At 40.7% G+C, this 20,998-nt stretch overlaps 1 protein-coding gene across 1 annotated transcript; it reads left to right on the top strand.

Moving 5' to 3' along the window:
* Positions 1–3,466: 3,466 nt before the first annotated feature.
* Positions 3,467–11,255, top strand: zbtb42 (zinc finger and BTB domain containing 42). Its single transcript, XM_036593655.1, has 2 exons — positions 3,467–3,625; positions 5,028–11,255. The coding sequence occupies exon 2, from the start codon at positions 5,042–5,044 to the stop codon at positions 6,680–6,682; it is 1,641 nt and encodes a 546-aa protein (XP_036449548.1). The 5' UTR covers positions 3,467–3,625; positions 5,028–5,041; the 3' UTR covers positions 6,683–11,255.
* The last annotated feature ends 9,743 nt before the right edge of the window (positions 11,256–20,998 follow it).

Raw genomic sequence — 20,998 nt, 5'->3', positions numbered from 1 at the left:
GTCTGACACTTTGTTTCATGACAGTTTTGAGATCATATTTTGTTAATGAAGGGCTATATGTAATATAGTCCCCAATGAAAATCCTTTTTTTTCAGATTTGTAACAATTTTGGCATTAACAGCATTATAAAAAACTCAGAAGACATGTTAGGTTCACTAGTCATTGTGGATAATAAATAAAATGGCTATTTTTGCATTATAGACTACTCAACCTCTGGTTCCTATTATCACCAGTTTAAAGAAATCCAAGTAGGTATGGCTCTCTACAACAAACTGTTTCACATCAAACTACTCTGAATGACCATTTACACATTAATGATTGAATTATGCAGGGATTTTGAAATTGGTGGAATTGCCCTGTAATGCCTTTAAAAGCTACCTCACAGATAGCTATTACACAAAACAAAATACAGTTTACAAATGCAAGGTCTCCTGATGCCTAAAACCTTGTTTTACAATAGTTTTGAGAGAAAGTTTCATCATAAGATTTTATCAGATACATGTGTAAAAAATAATTTGTAAACATACAGTCAACTAACCAAATGAGAAAGAGCTGTAAATTATAAAGTATGTCTTTTACACATCTGCACACTGTTACCTTCTAATGCTAACTTTAAAAAACTAAAAACAAAAAAAAATAATATTAATCCCCAGTTTGATCCCGATAGAGGCTACAATAGAATACGGCTAAACGTCTCTGCCAAGGGACTCATCTGAGCAGTAGCAGGGCTCTTCCATCATATTACCCACCACCACCCTGTCTCCCCAAGGCTAGTAATCCTTTCGTACTGATAAAGGATAAGTTCCCCCTACCCTAATCAGAACCTCCACCATTGTAAGAAAGGCAGCACAACTGGTCTTGAATCAGTGTAAAAGCAACAATCTCCCGGCACCCCAGGGAGAAGCTGCAAATGGGCTTTTCAAAAGCATTTGACAGCTGGGGCTCGGGCCAAAGGTGACCCAAGCAGTTGTGGAGGGCACAAGCTCAGCAGCTGCACTTCTAAGCTCTTGTCTTCACTGTGCCTTAACAACAATTAGAACGTTCGGAATAGAAACAGCTACCTTGAATACATCAAATTACTGAAATTACTAGACAACAAACTGCTATACACAGACAGTATGTATCGCAGCCTGATAAAAAAAGGCTGTGCCCGAAGCCCTGATTAGCATTTTCGGACCTCAGCTTGACATTTTATGTATAATAAAAGTCTATTACACCAACGTCCAGCGTGACAGCACATTCACCTCAAAATTGCCAAAGGATAATCACCAAAGATTAATTTTCCAACCCATCACAAATTCTAAAATAATGTTTTTTCTAAACCACATAGTATTTCCCGAATAAAAATTGTCCAAGTCCATGGAGAACTGCCAGTGGTCTCATTAATATTCATACTGCCTATTGAGTCTACAACCTCCTGCTTCACATGCACACACGCCTCTTCACGCTTTTAGATGATACACATAGCACTTGTTGCTTGAAATCACCAAACACGAGTTTGATGTTGGGCACAGTAATGATATTGTTATTGTCGCTGACTTCCTTTGATGTTTACGGTTTGCATGGATCACAAGAAATTTAACCTCTATAGAGCATGAATCCACTACTTCGTATTCCATTGTTGAAAATGGCCTGGAATGAATGAATCTCTATTGAAGCTCTTTTCAGACACGGGCATTTGAGGAGGCTTCCTCTGGCAGCGGTTTAAGAGTAAAGGCCTGGCTATGACATTTCAGGGCCCACAGCCATATTAAACAAATAGGCAGAAAGCAAATCAGCACACACTGATTATATATCGCTACATACATCATACCATAATGTTCTTTAGAAATATGAACTGTTGATATGAACTGGCTGTTTCTGAATGCTGTACTGTGGGGCAACATTAGCATGGCTAAGGGGTGAGTCAGTGCCAAGGCATTCCAGCCCTGAGCAGGATTAGCCCCATAGCCCTCCATTCCCCACACACACAGCACATCAGTCCCCCACAACAATGCACAGAAAAGAAGGCGGGAAGTGTCTCCAAAGGCCTCTAATTATACACTTAAATCTACTGAAAAGGGAGGAATGCATTTGGCTCGGCTTGCTTGATGGGATAGCTACAATTTAGAATGTTAAAAACAACTTAGCCAGGTTCTTCACTGCTAAACGTCTAGAACGCCCTCTAAGTGGGCACTTGATTTTCTTGAAAAAGGGACTGCTCTTACTTTGACGCTCTCAGCTATATTTGAGTTCCCCCTCAGTCTTGTTGGAGTGGTCCAAGTGAGAATACGCCTCTGTCTAAAATCCTCTGGTTTGTGACCTTGGAGATTTTTACGCAAGGCTGTGCTCAGCAACTACTGGAGGCACCTGGCTTTAGGTCAAGTTGGTTTGTTAGCGTGTGTTACACCCAGGGGTTTTTCTAGTGTATAGAGTTGGTGGTCTTAGAAACATTCATAATAGATTTACGTGGCCGACGTGACTCATTCCTTCTTCACAGAGGCCTAAGGCCAGAAAGATTCTCGAGAAACATAATAGAATCCTCACAGCAATAACAGTTGGCTGAATGCAGTAACATTAAGTGTGTTAGTTTTTAACACATGGCCATTTATAGTGGAGTGATGTGAAACGTGCCATTCTAGAGTCAGAACTCTTCACAACAGTGGTGATAGGAACCAGGCGTCCAAAGCGTTTTGTGCCCATAAAAGCCACCTCACAGAAAGCTATTACATGAAATGGCTATGAATTTGCTGCCTGATGCGTCCGATGCTGTTTTACAATAGTTTTGAGATAAGCCTTTTGTCTCAAACTTATTTTTTAAATTCATTAATAGCAGAGGGATACACAGGTGTTGTAAGGCAAAATAGTACCCAAAGAAAATGTATTATTTTGAGTTTACCACCATGAACCCACGTTTTTATATGTAGGTTTGTGTAGCTTCACCGATTGTTTTGGATACCAAATAAAACGGCTATACTTGCATAGCAGACATGGCGACCCCTGGTTCCTATCACCACCACTGTAAAGAAGTGATAGTTGGTAAGCGGTTCAACAATGCACCATTTCACATGAATCGATTCTAAACGACTTTGTTTACATCTGAATGACTGAATTACACATACATTTTTTGTGTACATACATGTAAAAAGTTGGGATTCATCTTCAATATGGCAAACTAAAGCTACTCGAAGTTATAGACACCCAGTCCCCTTACAGCAAAAATAACGTCTTAGCAAGCGAGCTTAAGTTGGATTTTAGACTAAATGCCTGACACCGGAGTTCAAAACAGTGACAGGTTTGGATCCTACTTTAATTCAGTCAATCTTTCAGCCTTTATAAAAGTGAACCAGTAACGTTGTTATAGATGAGCTAGCACAGCTGTGGAGGGGCAGCCCTGCTAGCTGCTGCCACGGTGCGAGTTGTAGCAGCAGTACAGTCCTGTGGAGCTCGGCGTTATCGCGAGACTGGACCACTAACAACCTGCTCGACACAAGCGCAGTGCTGCTGCTGCTGCTGCTGCTATGAGTGCAGCTCGCTCGGCGGGGTCGAACCGAGCTCAAGAAACAAAAACGAGAGGCCAACATCTGGACTCACACCATGAAATGACGACGGGACGTCCGAGGAGACACCGAGAGCCGCTATTCCTGTGAGTACAGCGTTTTAAAGACGGCGGGGCGAGTGTTTAAAGTTGGGCTCGGCTGCCTCGTCCACAGACCTGCAGTTGTCGAGTTCCTTCGCTGTTAAAGGCTCCACAGAAAGAAAGCTGCTGTTCGGTCGGTGCAGCAGCAGCCTGCTTCTGTCCATTTTTGTCGGTCACTTTGTCCAGTTTAGACGGTTTTATCTCGCTTTGGTTCGCTTTTCCTGGCCAGCCGTATCACAGCGGGCAACATTCTGCCTGATTTAGTAAAAACAGAGTTAGTTTGGCTACAAACGACAGACTTCGGCTAATAACAGAGCGTTTAAAGTGTAAATGTGTTTACAGCGCTGTTTTAAAAGTTCCCCCACTTCGGCATTTTTGTTTAATAAAACGCTCCCGGTGGGCTCAAGCATTTAGGACGAACTTTCGCCGAAGTTCAGTTTTCTAAAAAGTAGCTTAGCACAGGCTGGTGTTTGTTTACTCGGACTTGTCGGGGAGTTCAGTCGATGTGAGGGGGATTCACGGCTCCCTCTCTGAGTGGATTAACGTGGTAACAGTGGCGATGTTGGCGTTTGTAACCGTCCGACATGAAGCCTGAAACAGCGGCTCTGTCTCTCTCTGTCTCTCTCTCTCCGCTCGGTGTGCAGTAACATATGGCGTGAAGGCGAGCACAGCTGGAGGGAGCGTTTCCACCGCGCTGATGTCAGAGCAGCTGACTCCACAGCTTGCGGGATAATTAGCGCGCGGGGCGCCGGTTCACTCCCTCGCGCTCTCCTCGGCTTTTTCCTCGCCGAGCTGGACAGAGGAGAAAGCTCGGGAGCGCGCGCGGTTAGTTTTGCGCGAGCAACCGACCCGCGGGGTTTGAACCGCGAACGCTGAGCTGATTCGTTTCGTGGCGCGCGCGCACGAACCACGACGAGCGCGAGCGGAGGGATGAACTCAGCTAAGCGCTGTAACGAAGGTACTGAGATGCTTAGGTTAGTTTTTATGCTGAGAAAAAAATGCTAAAATGTATTGTTTTTCTCCTGTACAAGTCATTTTTAGCGTCTTTTGGTTTCTATATACTCTACATATACACATTAACATAAGTTTATAGATAAACCATACCTAAAAGTTTATATGTAAAGTGTACATGTACATACTTTATGTATAGTGCATATATATCATTTATATATGTGTAACATGCCACATTAATTTAGGAAATTGTAGTGTTGAAATAGTTTTACTTTAATTAAAGCAATCATGTAATCAAAGTTTTTTTTTCTTTAACTGTTATAGGTAATGGGGTTGGGTTTACTCTTGTTTGTCTCCTGTGGCCTCTAGCACCATACGCGTTGCTAAGCCTGTTTGTCGCGCTGTGAATGGCTGCTCTGCGTTTATTTAATATCCAGTTTTTCCTGTTTTCCGCCAGGTTATGAGAGAAGAATGGAGTTCCCAGACCATAGCCGCCAGTTGCTGCAGTGTCTGAGTCAGCAGCGTCACCAAGGTTTCCTCTGTGACTGCACTGTTCTCGTTGGCGAGGCACGATTCAAAGCGCACAGAGCCGTGCTGGCCTCTTGCAGCATGTACTTCCACCTCTTCTACAGGGACCAGCTAGACAAAAGGGACGTTGTGCATCTGAACAGTGACATTGTGACAGCCCCGGCTTTCGGCCTGCTCCTTGAATTTATGTATGAGGGGAAGCTGGAATTCAGCACCCTGCCTGTGGAGGACGTGCTGGCCGCTGCCAGCTACCTCCACATGTACGACATCGTTAAGGTGTGCAAAGGCCGGCTGAAAGACAAGGAGCTGTGCTCCCTGGATGAGAAGCTTGTCGGCGGAATGGGCCTGAGCTGCTTGGACAGAGAGAGCTCATCTGATGGGGAACTGCAGCCCAGCAAAGTGCAGCAGATCCCCCAGAGGGCCCCCCCGGCAGATGACATGGACACCAGCGACGGCGGCCTGGCTGTCACAGATTGTGACGGGCCTGCGCTGGCAAGGCAGAAGGCGAACGGTCACCCCGGCGGGTCCCCGGACCTTGTAGGTGTCAATTATGTGTCAGCCCAGGCCGAGCCCCGCGTCCAAACAGCTGGAAAAACAAAAGCTGGTGTCAGCGGTCCGGCCGGCACGCCGTCCCAGAGGTCCCGGGCGGCGGACGACACGGACTGCGCTCTGGACTTGTCTTTCAAGCCGGCGTCAGGCCGAGACGGCACGGGACAGCTGGCCCTCGACAGCCAGCAGCAGGGCACGGAGCCGCTTGTTCGCAACGAACACGACGCGCTGTCAGAGCGAGAGGACAGAGCAGGAGGCCCCGAGAGCCGGCGCTTTGGGAATATGGTGACAGGGTTCACCGCCCTCTTCCCTGGCAACGGTGGCCCAGTCTTGGAGGAGCACCTGATGATGCAGGAGGAGGAGGAGGAGGAGGAGATGGGGGAGGAGGAGGAACAGGAAGAGAGGATGGGAGGTGGAAGGGTGGGGGCCTTGGTGGTTGGGGTCGGAGTGGGAGTTGGTGTGGGAGGGTGTGTCCGTAGCCACGGCCGAGAGGAGAGTGAGGAGAGTCGAGGAGAGCCCAGACGAGGAGGAGGCGGGAGGCTTCTGGGCGACAGCGAGGATGACGACGAAGATGAGCTGGCCTCTTCTGACATTTCCACGTCCAGTGGGGCGCTCCTTCCAGTCGGCGGCCCACCAGTGTGCGTTTGCCCATTGTGCAGTAAGGCCTTCCCAAGCCCACACACGCTGCAGCTGCACCTCAGCTCACACTTCCGCGACAGGGACTCGCACTCACGCTCCAAGCTGTCGCCCGACGGCTCGGCGCCCACCTGTTCTCAGTGCGGAAAGACCTTCTCCTGTATGTATACACTGAAGAGGCATGAGCGCACACACACGGGCGAGAAGCCCTACACATGTGGCCAGTGTGGAAAGAGCTTCCAGTACTCACACAACCTGAGCCGGCATGCTGTAGTGCACACGCGCGAGAAACCGCACGCCTGCAAGTGGTGCGAGCGCCGCTTCACACAGTCCGGCGACCTCTATCGCCACATCCGCAAGTTCCACTGCGCCCTCGTAAAGACGCTTGCTATCGGATAAGAGCCGCTGTGCCTCTCTGTGCTGCCTTTGTACTCCCATTACCAAGTAGAGCTGCATATGAAGTATTTAAAATCAAATCAGATTTACACAAATTTCCCATTACCCCAAATGTACTTGATCAGTCAACTTGTTTGGCATAGCTGACAAGTAACAGAATGCCAAAAACATAACTTGCCTCAACCCACATCATATACTTGCATAAGTAGTCTATGGTAATCTTAAATAGATCTTGAGTCATCCTGAAGCCTTTGGCTGCATTTTTGCCCCTTTTTATAGACAATAGAATGTCATACAGTGTCAAAAACACATAGAAGTCTATTTTAGGACTTGACATGGTTTAAAGCAAGTGTATGATGATTTTAGGCAGTTTGCATGATGCTACTTGTTGTACATAAGTTTCTGTGACTTCTTAGCTTGTTAGGTCCAAAGCATAACTAAATAAGAGAATTTCTGGCACCAATTATCTTAGCTTCATCGATTACATTTGGGGTAAAAGGAAACTGTGCAAATGAAAAATTTCTTTCAGATCTATCACTTTAAGCTTAGAGGGGCATCTTTTTGTAAAGCCCAAGCCACCGTGGAATTTTGTGAATATGCACATGACTGGGCAAAGATGTGTTATTGCCTGTAATAATATCCAGTATTTTGCTGTATTTTGACACAGAGCTAAGCATTGTGTGAAGCACTAGGGTCACCTAATGGTCCCTCTACTCATTGAAGAGACGTGAAGTGAAGGCATTTGATGCACTTGGTCAGTCACTGGCAGCAGTCTTCTAAAGTCAATGTTAAATATCTGAGTTTTGTAATATAGGCTATGCCTTGAACAATAGTTTTGAAATGATTGCTTCCTACTGAAGGATTGAAATGAAAACTTTTAGCTTGTCCAACATACTTCAGTTACAAAAAGATTAACAGAGAACACAAGTTTGTAATTTAGCCTTTTTAAAATCTCATATTTTTCTCTCTGATCAGTGCCCTGTTTGTAGAAGAGAGGTTGGTAATTATTTGGTCATGTTTTTTCTTCTTCAGCTCTGGAGAATCAGGGTCATATGCCCTCTGGTCATCAAAGTCTGTCATCACTTTAAAAGAAAAAAGTACCTGTAGGAACAAAAGTATCGCACAGATAATCTGTATCATGGACTTTGTCATTTAAAGCTAATATCCACTAGTTCTGTTATAACTAATGCAGAAATTGTTTCTTTTTTTATTTTTTGGGTAACTTAGATGACACTGGAGTTGTGGCCCTACAATGTACGTGTACTTTGAAATACTAATTTGTTGGCTATTGGTAAGACCCCTTAAACAGACAGAGCAGGGACAGTCTTGGGAGTGGAAGTGTCCTCATGAGATGGGATACTACAAATCTCAAGTCCCAGTGGGCCTTTATTATGAACATGTTTTTTTCTAGTTAGTATGTTAAACTGGGGACACTAACGATTCAGCATTCATTGGTGAAACGTCAGAATGTTGGAAAAGTTTGCCTAATTTTTCTTTGCCCTCACCTTTACTTTTTCTTCAGTTTTTAATGTTTTGAGTTGCTTTTTTTGGTTTAAGCTCACATGACACGTGTGGTTGTTTAGTTGTGATGGCAGGTAGCACTAAAAGTCCATGTACTACTATATTTTTCATTTTTCCTGAGAAAACTTGATTAGAATTATTTATTAGTTCTGTTGGTTCAGGGTTTACTGTAGTCTTGACATCTGAAGTATAGACAACTCTATTGGGTCCTAATATCTTGTTTAACGGTACTTTTTCAGTTTTACTGGGACAATTGATTGTAAAATCAGTTGCTGTATATTTGTTTATCGTTTCATTGTATCTTGTGTAGATAAGCCATCTTAATCACAGTTTGTCAAGATTTGACTCCAGAAATGCTAAGAAGCACTTGCTCTGTGCATACATAGACTGTAGATACAACACTGATATTCTGTAGGCTGCTATTTCTAACTGTATATTTATTGTAAATATGTATTTTATTTATCCGTTTGTTTGTTTGTTTTTTCTCTTTGAGTCGAGAACATCTGAAATCTCTCGTAAAAGCTGCCGTTCTCCATGTCAACTTTCAGAGTTGAAGTCTTCCCTTGTTTTAGCTGGGATTGGTCAGTTTTAAAGCCACCTCTGCTCCAGAACAGCACAAAAGAGCATCGGAACAGCTCTCACCTCTGAGCACAAGACGTAGCAGCCCATAAGCACAACCTCACCCACTGCTGAACGCCTGCACAAGTCCTCCATTAAAAAGTTTCCTTACTCCCAGGTATTCCTCAAAGGAAGCTAAGCATCATATCCTGCCCTAAACTACTGAGGGGGTTAGAAACCTCTTACATTTCTCTCACCATTCACATAATGTGCGATATGTTTCCCGCAAAACGTACAAAGTGAAGAGGAAAATCGGAGACTGCTAAGAGGAGCATTGAGTTTGTATCAAAGGACAGATGCTTATGGTTTATTACTCCACTCTCAGTGACTGGACTACACTCTCAAACCATTTCATGTTTGTTGCACAATTGTTGGACAACTGTCAGAAAAAAAGGAAGCATATTTGAATTTATTTAAATTATTCAAGCTCTGTATGTTTAAGAATCTTTTGTAAAATGCTCCATGGAACACTGGAACTTGTAGGTAGCACCAACAATTTGCCATTACGTGAACGATGCTTATTTCTGAATTTAACAATTCCAGAATGTTGTAATTTTGTTTCTCGAAGTAGGATTGGAATGTAGCTATTTTTATTTCCCTTAAGTCTGGACGCTCTTTTGATGCAGCTATTACTAAAAGATTGTAGGTGCTCTCTTTAAAACATGTGCATTTAACTGTTGATCGGGAGGCTCCGAATACACTGGAGATTCATTCGTTGCTAAAGTCGTAGGTATTTACTTGATTGCTCTACACAGTATGTGCCTTGTTGACACAATGATTAATCCAACAACAAATTAAATATTGGGCATTATTACAGGTCTAGAAAAATGATCATTTTACACAAGTTCTGTTTTAGGTGTCTTTAATGACAAAAAGCTGCAGCTGGAACCATCGTCAACAGTTAATTTTTCTGTTGAGTTACTTAAAGGCACATCAAATATGTTTTTCCATGAAAACTAATTATAAGAGAAAAGAATATTGTATATCGTGGCTGTTGTGACAAAACCTTGTGTCTCCAAAATAGAATCACTGTAAAAAAAATACTGTAAAATTTCCAGTACATAACTCGCAGCAGAGTTGCCAGCAAAGTACTGCATGTTCATGGTAAATTATTTACAATATTTTACTGTACATTACATTTACAACTATTTACCATTAATTTACAGTGCTTTACTGTCAACCCCGCAGCCAGTAAATTACTGTTAATTGTGTTGCCTGGTATGGTACCGTAAACCAATGCACTGCTCTAAATTCTCTTTTACAGTATGGTTCTTTAAAATAACAAACCAGTACTTTACTGTATGTTGCTATAAACCAGTGCACTGCTCTAAGTGCCCAGTCTTTTACAGTATGGTTCTGTAAAATAACAAAGCAGTACTTTACTGTATGTTACTGTAAACCAGTGCACTGCTCTAAATGCCCAGTCTTTTACAGCATGTTTCTGTAAAATAACAAACCAATACTTTACTGTTAAATAAATACTGTAAATTTGCAGCAGTTTTTTTACAGTGCAGTTTTAACTTTGAATGGAAGTTAATGGAACCGGATTCTTACCATTTCTATGGGTCCATTTTAACACAATGTAAACAGCAGCTGTCAATTTTACAAATTCTGTAAAAACTTTAAAACAACAGAAATAGAGGTTTTGTTCTGACAGCAATGATGGTAGTAGGCCTGGGATGGTACATGTTGATGAGAAATGAAGGCTTGTCTGGGCAGTCACTGAACAACCATTTTCTTTTTTCTAGTGGTCAAAACAACAGTTGAGGCCATGTTTTGCTGCCATGTGACCAGCAATGAAGCAGTAAAATTTGTCAGTCCCATGCAACCAGCAGAAAGCCAGTAAATGTTGAGAAGTGCAACGACACTAATCCTTTATTATGAACATGCTTCCATAACATGCTCAAAAATCAAGCCATGGCTTGAAGGAATGAGTGTGGGTTTTTTCCTCAACTCAGCAAAACTGTCAAAACACATATGTAAACTTTAATACTGGAATATTGTCTTCTAAGGTTCAGACTGTGAAATTGTATAATCATAAGAAATATTTATTGATTTCTTTCTTGTGCAAAGATTTTACTGTATCTCCGAATTTGACTTGAGTAATGAAAGATGCTACTAAATGGAGAACGTTTTTAATAGACTTTGTAGAAGTGCCATTAGATTTAATATAATTTTTTGATAAGAAACATATATTTTATAGGAAAGAAATGCTTCAATGTTAGTGCTTTAGGGAATGTAGGTGACAATCTGTTTGATTTGAAACACTGGTTGGATTTGTTTTGGGGGCAGTTTTATTTTCTTGATCTGGAACTTGTGTGGTTTTTATTTGCCGCTTTTGACGTGTACTCGTGTGTGTGCTGTGAAAAAGTGACAATCTTGAGCTAGAATTTTATTTCGATTATGTATAGATTAAATAGAACATTTTATGTGAAAACGTGATGTGTATTTCTTGAGGTACGGACACTCTTATTCTTGTTGGTTGATTATTAATATGCTCTGGTAGAGACGGCACCGATCTGATACAATGCATCCATATTGTACCGATAACAGCAGAAAATGCTGAATTGCATATCGGAGGGAAAAAAGAATGAATCCAGTCATGTAGTAAATCTAACCTGAAATAGCACACACTCATATTAGCTACGTTCCAAGTGACAAAATGAAAATGCGTTGAAAAAGTCAATTTAAAAAAGGGTTCCACTTTAATTGGATAGCACCCAATAGATTATCTACAGATGTTCAAATTATTAATAAACTATCTGGTAAAACTCAGTGGATTCTCAACAGCGTTGGGGTCAAGGTTAGGACGAAGATGAGGGTTGGCTAAGTTTTGAGTTGAAGTTAAGGTTAGAGAAAATCAAAGAAAATTAAGGAGAATTTAATAGATACCTAGTTGAATGTAAAAATGTTAAATTCAAGGTAAGCATCTACAAAGCATCTAGAGTGGGCTGTCCAAATAAAGTGTTTCAGAAAATGTTTACAGCTCCTAATTTCCTGAACATCACCATTGTGTACCTTTGGCATCCTTGACATCCCCATAACTTACTGATTAGTACATTTTGTTTATATTATTTTTCATCTGAACCATTACATGAGAGGTCATGCTGCTCTGCCCTACAGAGTAGTTTGAGCATTTTCCATTTAGCTTTTACTGAACATTTTACTGAAGCAGCAGCGTTCCCTTTAAAATACTCTAGTCTCCTCCTCAGTCTGACAATACCTCTTTACCATGTTTGTGTTTGCTGTAAGAGGCCTGTGAGGGAAATCTGTCACATGACACTGAAGTTATCTGTAAATGTGTTATTTTTAGGGGTGCACGATAAAATTGGTTTAATATAAGTGCTAGCAGATACTTGCTTAAAAAAATATCAGACAGATGTTTAGACCTGTCCGCTATCTCGAAATGATATTTTATGATGTATTAATCGTACTCCAGAAGAGCAGAATGTTTAAGCGATGCTGGGCTACTGTACTAAAATATCTGCATTTTATTCATTTTACTGCTTTCGTAGCTCAATCAAAATGTATGTTGTATTCTTCTGTAATGCTACTCCAGGTAGATGTAGTCCCAGTTTCTACATTTTGTATTAAATTGTATTTATATCTATATATATGTACATGAAAAACACTGGATATCAGCATCTGCTCACAACTGCCCTATCGCTAAATCCCTAGTTATGCCCCCCTTCAAAAACAAACAAACAAACAAAAGTTTCCAATGTAGATTTTTATAATTTTTTTCAGCATTAATAAAACATTAAGCACATTTTCTGTTTTCATAGCCTACACTGTCAAACATTTTGAAGCATTAAAACATTTTTTCATAGAAAATAATGGATGGAAATGTAGCTATTGCTATTGTGTGTAGTTCCTCCTGTGGGGAGGTTGTGTTTGAGTAGTTTCAGCATGATGGCCTACTTTAAGATACTCTTCTTAAAGAGGAATTCCAATTCTTTTGTGTGATTTCTGCAAATTTCCTTCAGAGCAATAGGTGATAGGAACCAGGGCTGTCTGCAATGATGCCCACAACCCATCTACAGCCATTTTATTTATTATCCAAAACCACCCTTGAACCTATACGTGTCTTTGGAGTTGTTATATGTAATTCGATAATAGTAAGATTATAACAAAAAATATTTTTTTCTCTAACTATTTTGCCTCACAACGCTCTGCATGTTCCTTTCTGCGAGGAATGAATTTAAAAAATACTTTTTAGGCCAAGAGCGTATCTCAAAATCATCAATGTCTCAGACAGCAGGAAGTGTATTCATAACCATTTCAACCAACAGCTTTATGTCAGGCAAATATAATAGCTTTATATCAGGTTCCTATCTCCGTCACTGTAAACAATTCGGAATCAGTACGTTTCTTTAGAATGGAGTATTTCACATCACACTGTGCTCTGAATGACTTTATTCACATATTATCCATTTAATTGTGAAGAAATGCTTAAAATCGGCGGTGAAGTGCTTCAGTCAAAAATAGCTCATTTCAAGGCTTTGCAGCTTTTAAAGAAAAAGTATCGGATCGGTATCGGCCACTACTCAGGGAAAAATGGGTATTGTACCATCTCTACGCTGCGCTTACTGTTAACTGACCTCACAGAATATTAAAGGATGATCCTCACAGAATGTAATTTTTTTTTCTTCACAGCCTCTACTTAAGTTGGCTCCACCAAGGTGGCCCAGAGCGTCTTCTCAATGACCTTAACCTGACAGTCAAGGAGGATCTCTACAGTTGTCTATTCATAAATACGGTCAACTGTTTGAAAGAAGTGCTACTGTATACAGACAACAAAGTCATTATTGTGTAGGTCATTGATGTTTCTTTCTCCGTCAACAAATACATCCTACACCGTTGAAGAACTAGCTACAGCTGCTGTTTGTATCTTTCTGATGCTGCAGGTCATGTTTTTTCCTCACACATTAAATGAATAGGCCTGTAGTGTAACTGTTTTATTCCTACAGTTTGATTTTTCCTTGAAGGAAAACATCATCTAACGTGAGAGTTATTTTAAACCTTGCAATGTCTTTCTATTATTAGCGGAACAACGACAAACACATATTCTTAAGCCTCACACGTCCCTCGTCCAAAGTCCTTCCTCACTAAAAATACCAGCCGCTGTCGCCTCATTAGCATTCTCACAAACAAACAAACAAACAAACAAACAATTTTGGCCAGGAGGGGGGAAGGAAAGAGGGAGGGAAGGAATGCGTAGCTAATTTGGAATCTCAAAGCCAATTCAGGGATCATTTTCTTGGGGTGTGAGCTCCTAATTATTCTCTGGCTGCACATCTAAAGAAATGCAGTTGCTGGGCTATGAGATTCCCATAGCCCTGCCCCCACTGGGACCACACATTCAGGGAGGACCATGGATAAGGCAGCCTGGGACCCCCCTCCTTCCCGATATATATACAAGCACACATCCCCCCGAGCAGCCTCAGCCTCATCCTGCTGCCTCCTTTGTCTGGTGTTGGTGGTTCGGCCTCCCTATTGTCCTCCACGGCTCTTAGGTTGTCCCTCGGAGCACCGGAAACTACTGTGGTGCGACCAAATCCTAACCAGCTCATCAGGAAACTGAAACCAGCAGCCTGAGAAAAAAAACAAAACCTCACTCAACAGTGCCTGAAGACACTGGGGTTGCCACTTGACTGTAAATAAGGGGTGTGGGGAGGCCTTCTAGACAATTCCAGAGCTCAAAGGAGCTTTGAGGAGGTTCAAGAGGATCTCTAATCTGCTCTGGCGTGTTTAAACTCTCCTAGAGATCAATATCAACTTCACAGAGGAAAAGCAGACTTAGATGCACTTCTGATGCTTATGTATTCCAGCCTCATCTCGCAGCGCTTTGACTTAATGAGTTATGTTTTTGCCCTCGCTGATCAAAAATTCTCATGTAATTTCCATTTAGCCAGAGCCGGCCCATTTGCATGTATTCCCCGAGCGGCGGGAAGTCTTTGGAGGGGAAGTGAAGTCGAAACTTGGACGTCTTCACCTCGCGAGGCCAGCGGTGGGAGCCCTTGACCTCTGAACGGACTGCCAGGGACAGCTGGTGCCCGGCCGCGCTTATTTATTTATTTACCTCACAACAAAAGACAGGTGGTCACACTCAAGAAGAAGTGATGCTCCCCAACACACACACACACACACACACACACACTCCTAAGCACAACCCTGAAACGAAAACACATGCAAAGAAAGTGACCCATGTACTGTCAAACCCCAGGCATACTGTCAAGTCTTTTTTTTCATTTTAAACCTCTTCAAACATAATTCATTTCTATACTTTATATCCTCCCACTACAAAGACTGTGTTATGATCTGTTTAAATCCAGTGCATGAATAGAGATAGTAATAAGCTAATTATATACAAAATGATAATTTATAAGGTATTTTCTGTGTGGAGGTGGCTGTCCCAAACCCTAACCCCTGAATTTCAGCTTGTGAAAATAATACATAATATTTTTCACATTTTTTCTTCAATGTTGTTTTATTAAGATTTTTTTTCATTTCTTTTAAAGTGAGTTGAAAGATTTGAATTAATCATGAGTTTGATAAAAAAAATATATATTCTGTTCGATGTTTTCATATCACTGCTGAAACACAAAGGCTGTGTTCGACTACATACTGCTGGCATGTTGATTGTGCCCAGACAGTTTTAGTCCATTTGCAGAGCCTTATTTTAGCCACACCCCTGCATTTTACAGCAGGAAGTGAGACTGCATCCCTGTCCCAAAGTCTGAAAATCAGTGTGTAACGTTAAGATTTGTCACTACTGAAACAGATATTTTCTGCAATTTAATAAACCTTTTGTTTTTTTAAGGAAAATATTATGATTTTAGGTGTTTTCAGCTGTTCAAAGCTGTGTTTGCTGGTCATGTACTGGCTAGCATTTTTGAGTTTCCCTCAAAATGAGCAAAATTGTCTCTACCAAAACATTTGGTAACATTTGTTCTGGCAGTGACAAAATTAAATGTTTAATCATTTGTTTTAGTAAAATATACATATATTTATATACATACATATGTCCATTCAAAGCAAAAGGATTTTAGTCTAAGACCAGGTCAGTTTGAAAAGTATGAAAAGTGATTTCAGTTCAGCAGAATGATCCATATATAAATCACAATAAACTGGCAGCACAACACTATCTATAATGACAGTTCAAAGAAAATTTTACACAATTTTCACATTAGTAGACAAAATTCAGGGTTCAAGTAGGCTGCTAATACTGTTTTTAACAATGGACTGGTCATCACTAGAGATGTATAGATGGGCCTAAGCCTTCACAATGGGGGTCTGGGAGTACAGTACTCTCAGAGAAATGTTTTGAAAAATTTTGATAAAATATCCATTTGGGGATCTAACATCACTTAAATGCCATCCATCCACTTACAACATGCATAGATCAAACAACGGTATTGAAGTCAAGCAACGTATCCCTCTCTTAGATAAGTTGCAGGCTCTTAAGCTTTTTACAGTAGCCATAAAAAAACAACTTCTGTCTGTTTTAGAGGAGGTCCTTCGGCTGAATTTTGTCTTCAGTAACATTGAAGTGATGTATTTCAATAGAGATGGTGGATGATTTACATTAAGGCAAACTGGATTGTCATTGATGAGCATGCAAGTCAAGATGTTTTTATTTGATTTTATTTTATTTATTGTTATTTTGTTGTTACTATGAAATCTACAGTTGTGCATACCCATCTTTGTGGAGAGATGTCTTTGTGAAGTTTTTAAAGCAGGGGGTTCTCACCCCTCCTCTTTTACCCCTCATTGCTCACTAGCAGCTCAACACAGAGTCACAACATTTCACACACAGAGAACCAACAGTGTCCTGGTTAATTTAACAAGAGTTACAGGGAAAAATACTTACTGCAGAAAGAATGTATTGAAATACACAGATTGTGAATTGGCACAATCCTAATTGGTACATTAGAAAAAGTGTGATTTTGCTGTGTAATTGTGTTTACATGTTTAATGATCTACATCACAGAATTCAAGGTCATGGTGACATTTGACAGCACAAATAACATTTCTTGATGAAGAGTTTATTTATTCTCACCATTAGGATTTATTAATGGAATAACATTATTTTGAGAAAATATTATTCATTTTAATAAGAGCTTAAGCAACAACTACGCAGCTTTTTATCGATCTAACTTCCATCAGACCTGCTGTGCCCATTCAGTGTAAAGCTCCCCTAAATCTGCCCTAGCTGGACTAACTGGCTGGAACAAACTTCTGTCAAATATTGTCAAAAACCACATAAGCAAGTCTTTTTGAGATTACTTAATAGTTTGATATGGTTTCAAATAAGTGTGCAATGTACTCAGCGCTAATTAGTGGGATACAAACTTCCATTACTTGTTAGCTACACCAGTTCTGAAGCTCCAGTACAAAAGTAAAGAAGCAAACTTTAAACACCAACATATGTTGGCTAAATAATTACACTCAGGGTAAAGGAAAAAGTAAAAAAAATTGACTTTCCACAAACTGGTGCTTTAGCATTATAAGAAGCCTCTAACTGTATGTATATTCCATTCTGGTCACAACTACTGGGCAGTTATATAACCGTGTGTCATTCACTCCCATTCTCTTTCTTGTGACCTCTTGATGGTCGAGACGAGGACATTGCTGAAGAGTGTCCTTGCTCCAGAGCACAGCTGTCCCTTCTTCAGCTGAGCCTAACCCATATTTATAGCATCAACATCACCGAGGCAGGCCTACCTCTCCCTCGTTCTGTCTCTCCGGGCACAGCTGGTCCCTGCGTGATTGGGGGGGGAGACACAAAGCCGCACGCCTGGACTTAAGTCCATCCAGCAGCCAGCAGGGCGGGTCGGGCCTTAAGGGGTCCCTGGCATGTGGCAGAGGGTAAGAGGAGCCGGGTCGGAAGTTACGAGCGTGACCTTTTTCAGTATAACGTCAGGCTGAGAGGAGGCCGCGATGAAAGCCCCAACAGCTGCGGCAGAGCCTTCACAAAAGACCCTACAACTGAACTGGAACATCACCATATACATCAAGAGGAGGGGCAAAGGTAATGGACAGTAACGTAATGAGTGGGCTAATTGCTTTTGGCTTTAAAGAGCAACATGAAGGAAACAAAAACAGTGGAAAAAATGTTACAAAACACACAGTGCGGTACTTCATCTTGTGTTCTTTTGATTGTTTGAGTGTAAACAAAAGTTCTCGTCAGCTTATGTCTGTAAAAAGCTTGAGTTAACTTGCAAATACTGGTCAGGCAGCAGCAGACTGAATTACAAAAATGACTTCCAATGAGTAAAATTGACAATATTATTTGTTTCCTCCCTCGCTATTGTTATGTCTCAAACAAGCTGATGCTCTTAAATGGAATTCTGCCAAAATTTCAGCATAATTCAGTGGTTCAGATAAATAGTCATTGAGAGTATTTTGATGAAATGGTTCATTGTAGAGACACTTACAGACTCAGATTTCTTTACAGTGGTGGTGGTAAGAACCAGGGATCACAATGTTTACAATACAAATATAGCTATTTTATGTATTTTCCAAAACCATCAGTGAACCTACACCTGTGTTCTGAGTTTTTATATGTAATGTTGATAATGGTAAAATGGTGGTAAATCTGAACGGGTACTGTTTTGCCTTATAACACCATGCATGAACCTCTCCACAATGAATATGTTTAAAATAGGTATATATTTAGGTGAAATCCTTATCTCAAAACTATCATGAACAAAGTCTCAGGCATCAAGCACTGTATTCATAACCATTTCGTGTAATACCGTTCTGTGATGCAGCTTTTAAAAGCATTAAACTCTTCAGACGTCTGGTTCCTATCACCACCACTGTGGACAATTCTGACTTGACAAGTTTCTCTAGAACTGAGCATTCACATCAAACCACTCTGAATGACTTTATTTACATCTTATCCATTAAATTATGCAGATATTTTGAAAATAGGTGGAATTTCCCCTTTAAGCCATGTCAGTTCACCCACTAGCATCGAACATTAACCTGTGTTTGTGCTTGTGTAACTATAAGTCATATTTACCTTTGACAGACACCCCACGGGTCAAATCAGTGCCATGGCTTATTCCTAAGAACCCATGCTGTGTGACATACATATGATTAAAACATATCTTTACGTTTTATTTGAATGGAATCATATTTAATTTAAGATTATAGAATTATCAATAATAATTATATCATGTTGTAGGTTGTGAGGAATCTGTCTGAAAACAGTTACTACGGATGATGGATACAATACGAATAAGAGGAAGATAAACAGATGTCGGGTTTGTCTCTGTAGTGTTGATAGAAGCTAACTAGAGTAGTATACTGTTAAGAAATTGAATCTTCACATGATTTGGGGTGTACAGCTATGTCAGTAGGTATACAAGGGGTCCAATAAAGATTTTAGGGGGCCTGGTTGCCACAGCATCAGTGAAAATACCCCTCTGTTTTAATTAAGCACTGTGCACTACATTCCCTACATTCTTACACTACACACTATATGTCTACAATCTAGAGCCTTAATTTTTGTAAGGTAGTATCATCGTAAATCAAAAAGTGATGTTTTGCATGAAACAGAAATGACAGAAATGACAAATGAACCTACGTACCTCACTGAGGCACACCTGTGTGTTTGACATACTAACAACAGCTCATTTTTAAACAAAAACATTTTGCTAATTTATGCCAGCAGCCTGTTGAAAACAGTTTGAGGACTTCAAAGACACATTCAGACACAATGTCCCACGAACTAAATGTTTACCAAAAATAAATATAACCTAACTCACATTCGTACGGTGTGCCAGCAGTCCCACAAGTTAACTATTAGTGAAAAAGAAGCCATCATGTCCAAGAAAAAAGCAGAAAACAGAAAATGACTTTGCCTTTATCACAGCTTCCATTATTTTCTAATGACCTACTTTCAGTTTTTCAAACAAATCTGCAGGGATATTTTTCCAAACCTCTAAAGTTCAGTCTCAGATGTTGGTTTCATTTCCTGCTTCTTACGACTGAAATAATCCCATTCAGTGATGTTGAGGTCTGGACTCTGGGGTGGAAAATTCTGAATTGTTCTGAGAACACCAACAGAATCTTTGTTTGATTTACAAATGTTCTTTTTCTGTCTGTTTCCTTTTCTCAGTGAGGCTTCTTGGCAGCAGACCTTATGAATGGAGTTTGATTTTCTCCCACATCTCAAAGAAATAAGCTTTAAGTGCTTTTATTTGATGATGACTGTCATCATCTGGTGGTCTACCAGGTCTTGCATGGTTGTTAGGAGGTTCTCAGCATCCTGTAATCATGTTTTGAACTCAAGTTTTGGAAACTCTTGTTTTTTCACTTTTTTTGTTTGACTTTCTTCTTTCTTATGCAAGGGGATTGTCTTATATTCAATCTCCTCAGAAATATCTCCTGAAAAATGTATGTGATTTTAACTTGCAATTAACTGTGATTTTTACTAGAAACTATGACTTTTGCGCAGTACTGTACATGGTAAATAGAATAAGACAAATACAAATAATAAACTCAACTTTAAAACATGGAAGTAAACCATTAACAATGTCATCATAGGGCAATCTCTGCTAATATCAAGATAAAATTAATCATAGGGTCCCTTGTCGCTTGGGGGCCCTAAGAGGCTGAATATACCACTCACAAGCAACAACCCAGGAGAAATGTGGAGAATATCAACAAGCTTTTCACTAAACTTGTAATACAAGAAGGATATAAGAACCTTACAGAACGAAGTTAGAGTTTGACTTTGGAGGTCCAAAAATGCACACAATTTAAAAAACACCTCACACAATGTTAAGAGGCTGTCACAGAATGTTTTGACAAAAACGTCAGATAGAACCTTTTAATTCCAAGGGAATTAAAATGTGTTGAACAGCAGGAAACATCATTGACTGACTTGCCTTTTTTTTTAAACTCCCCAAAAATGTGTTAGCAAGTGATGATTTTCTGAGCAGGAATAACATATTCTCTAACGTCTCTTTATCTGTGGTAGGATTTTCAGTTTGAGCCAAGGCCCCACAGATGCCTCAGTGCTCCTACCAACTGCTCTTTCGCCTGAAAATCAGAGAACCGCCTGCAGACGCCAACTGCTGCAACCACAAGGAAGCACGCAGACCGAGCAAGTGTGACTCCCATGATCACACAGCCGCGGGCTCCATTCTGCTGGTTTCTAATTTG

The sequence above is a fragment of the Colossoma macropomum genome, unplaced genomic scaffold (assembly GCF_904425465.1).
Source record: "Colossoma macropomum unplaced genomic scaffold, Colossoma_macropomum, whole genome shotgun sequence".
In the NCBI taxonomy this organism is placed as follows: Eukaryota; Metazoa; Chordata; class Actinopteri; order Characiformes; family Serrasalmidae; genus Colossoma; species Colossoma macropomum.
Note: the sequence above shows the minus strand (reverse complement) of the source record. Positions and strands in the feature narration are given on the sequence as shown.

Excerpts from the sequence above, each read along its gene's own strand:
- zbtb42 (XM_036593655.1), top strand. The coding sequence starts at position 5,042 with ATGGAGTTCCCAGACCATAGCCGCCAGTTGCTGCAGTGTCTGAGTCAG.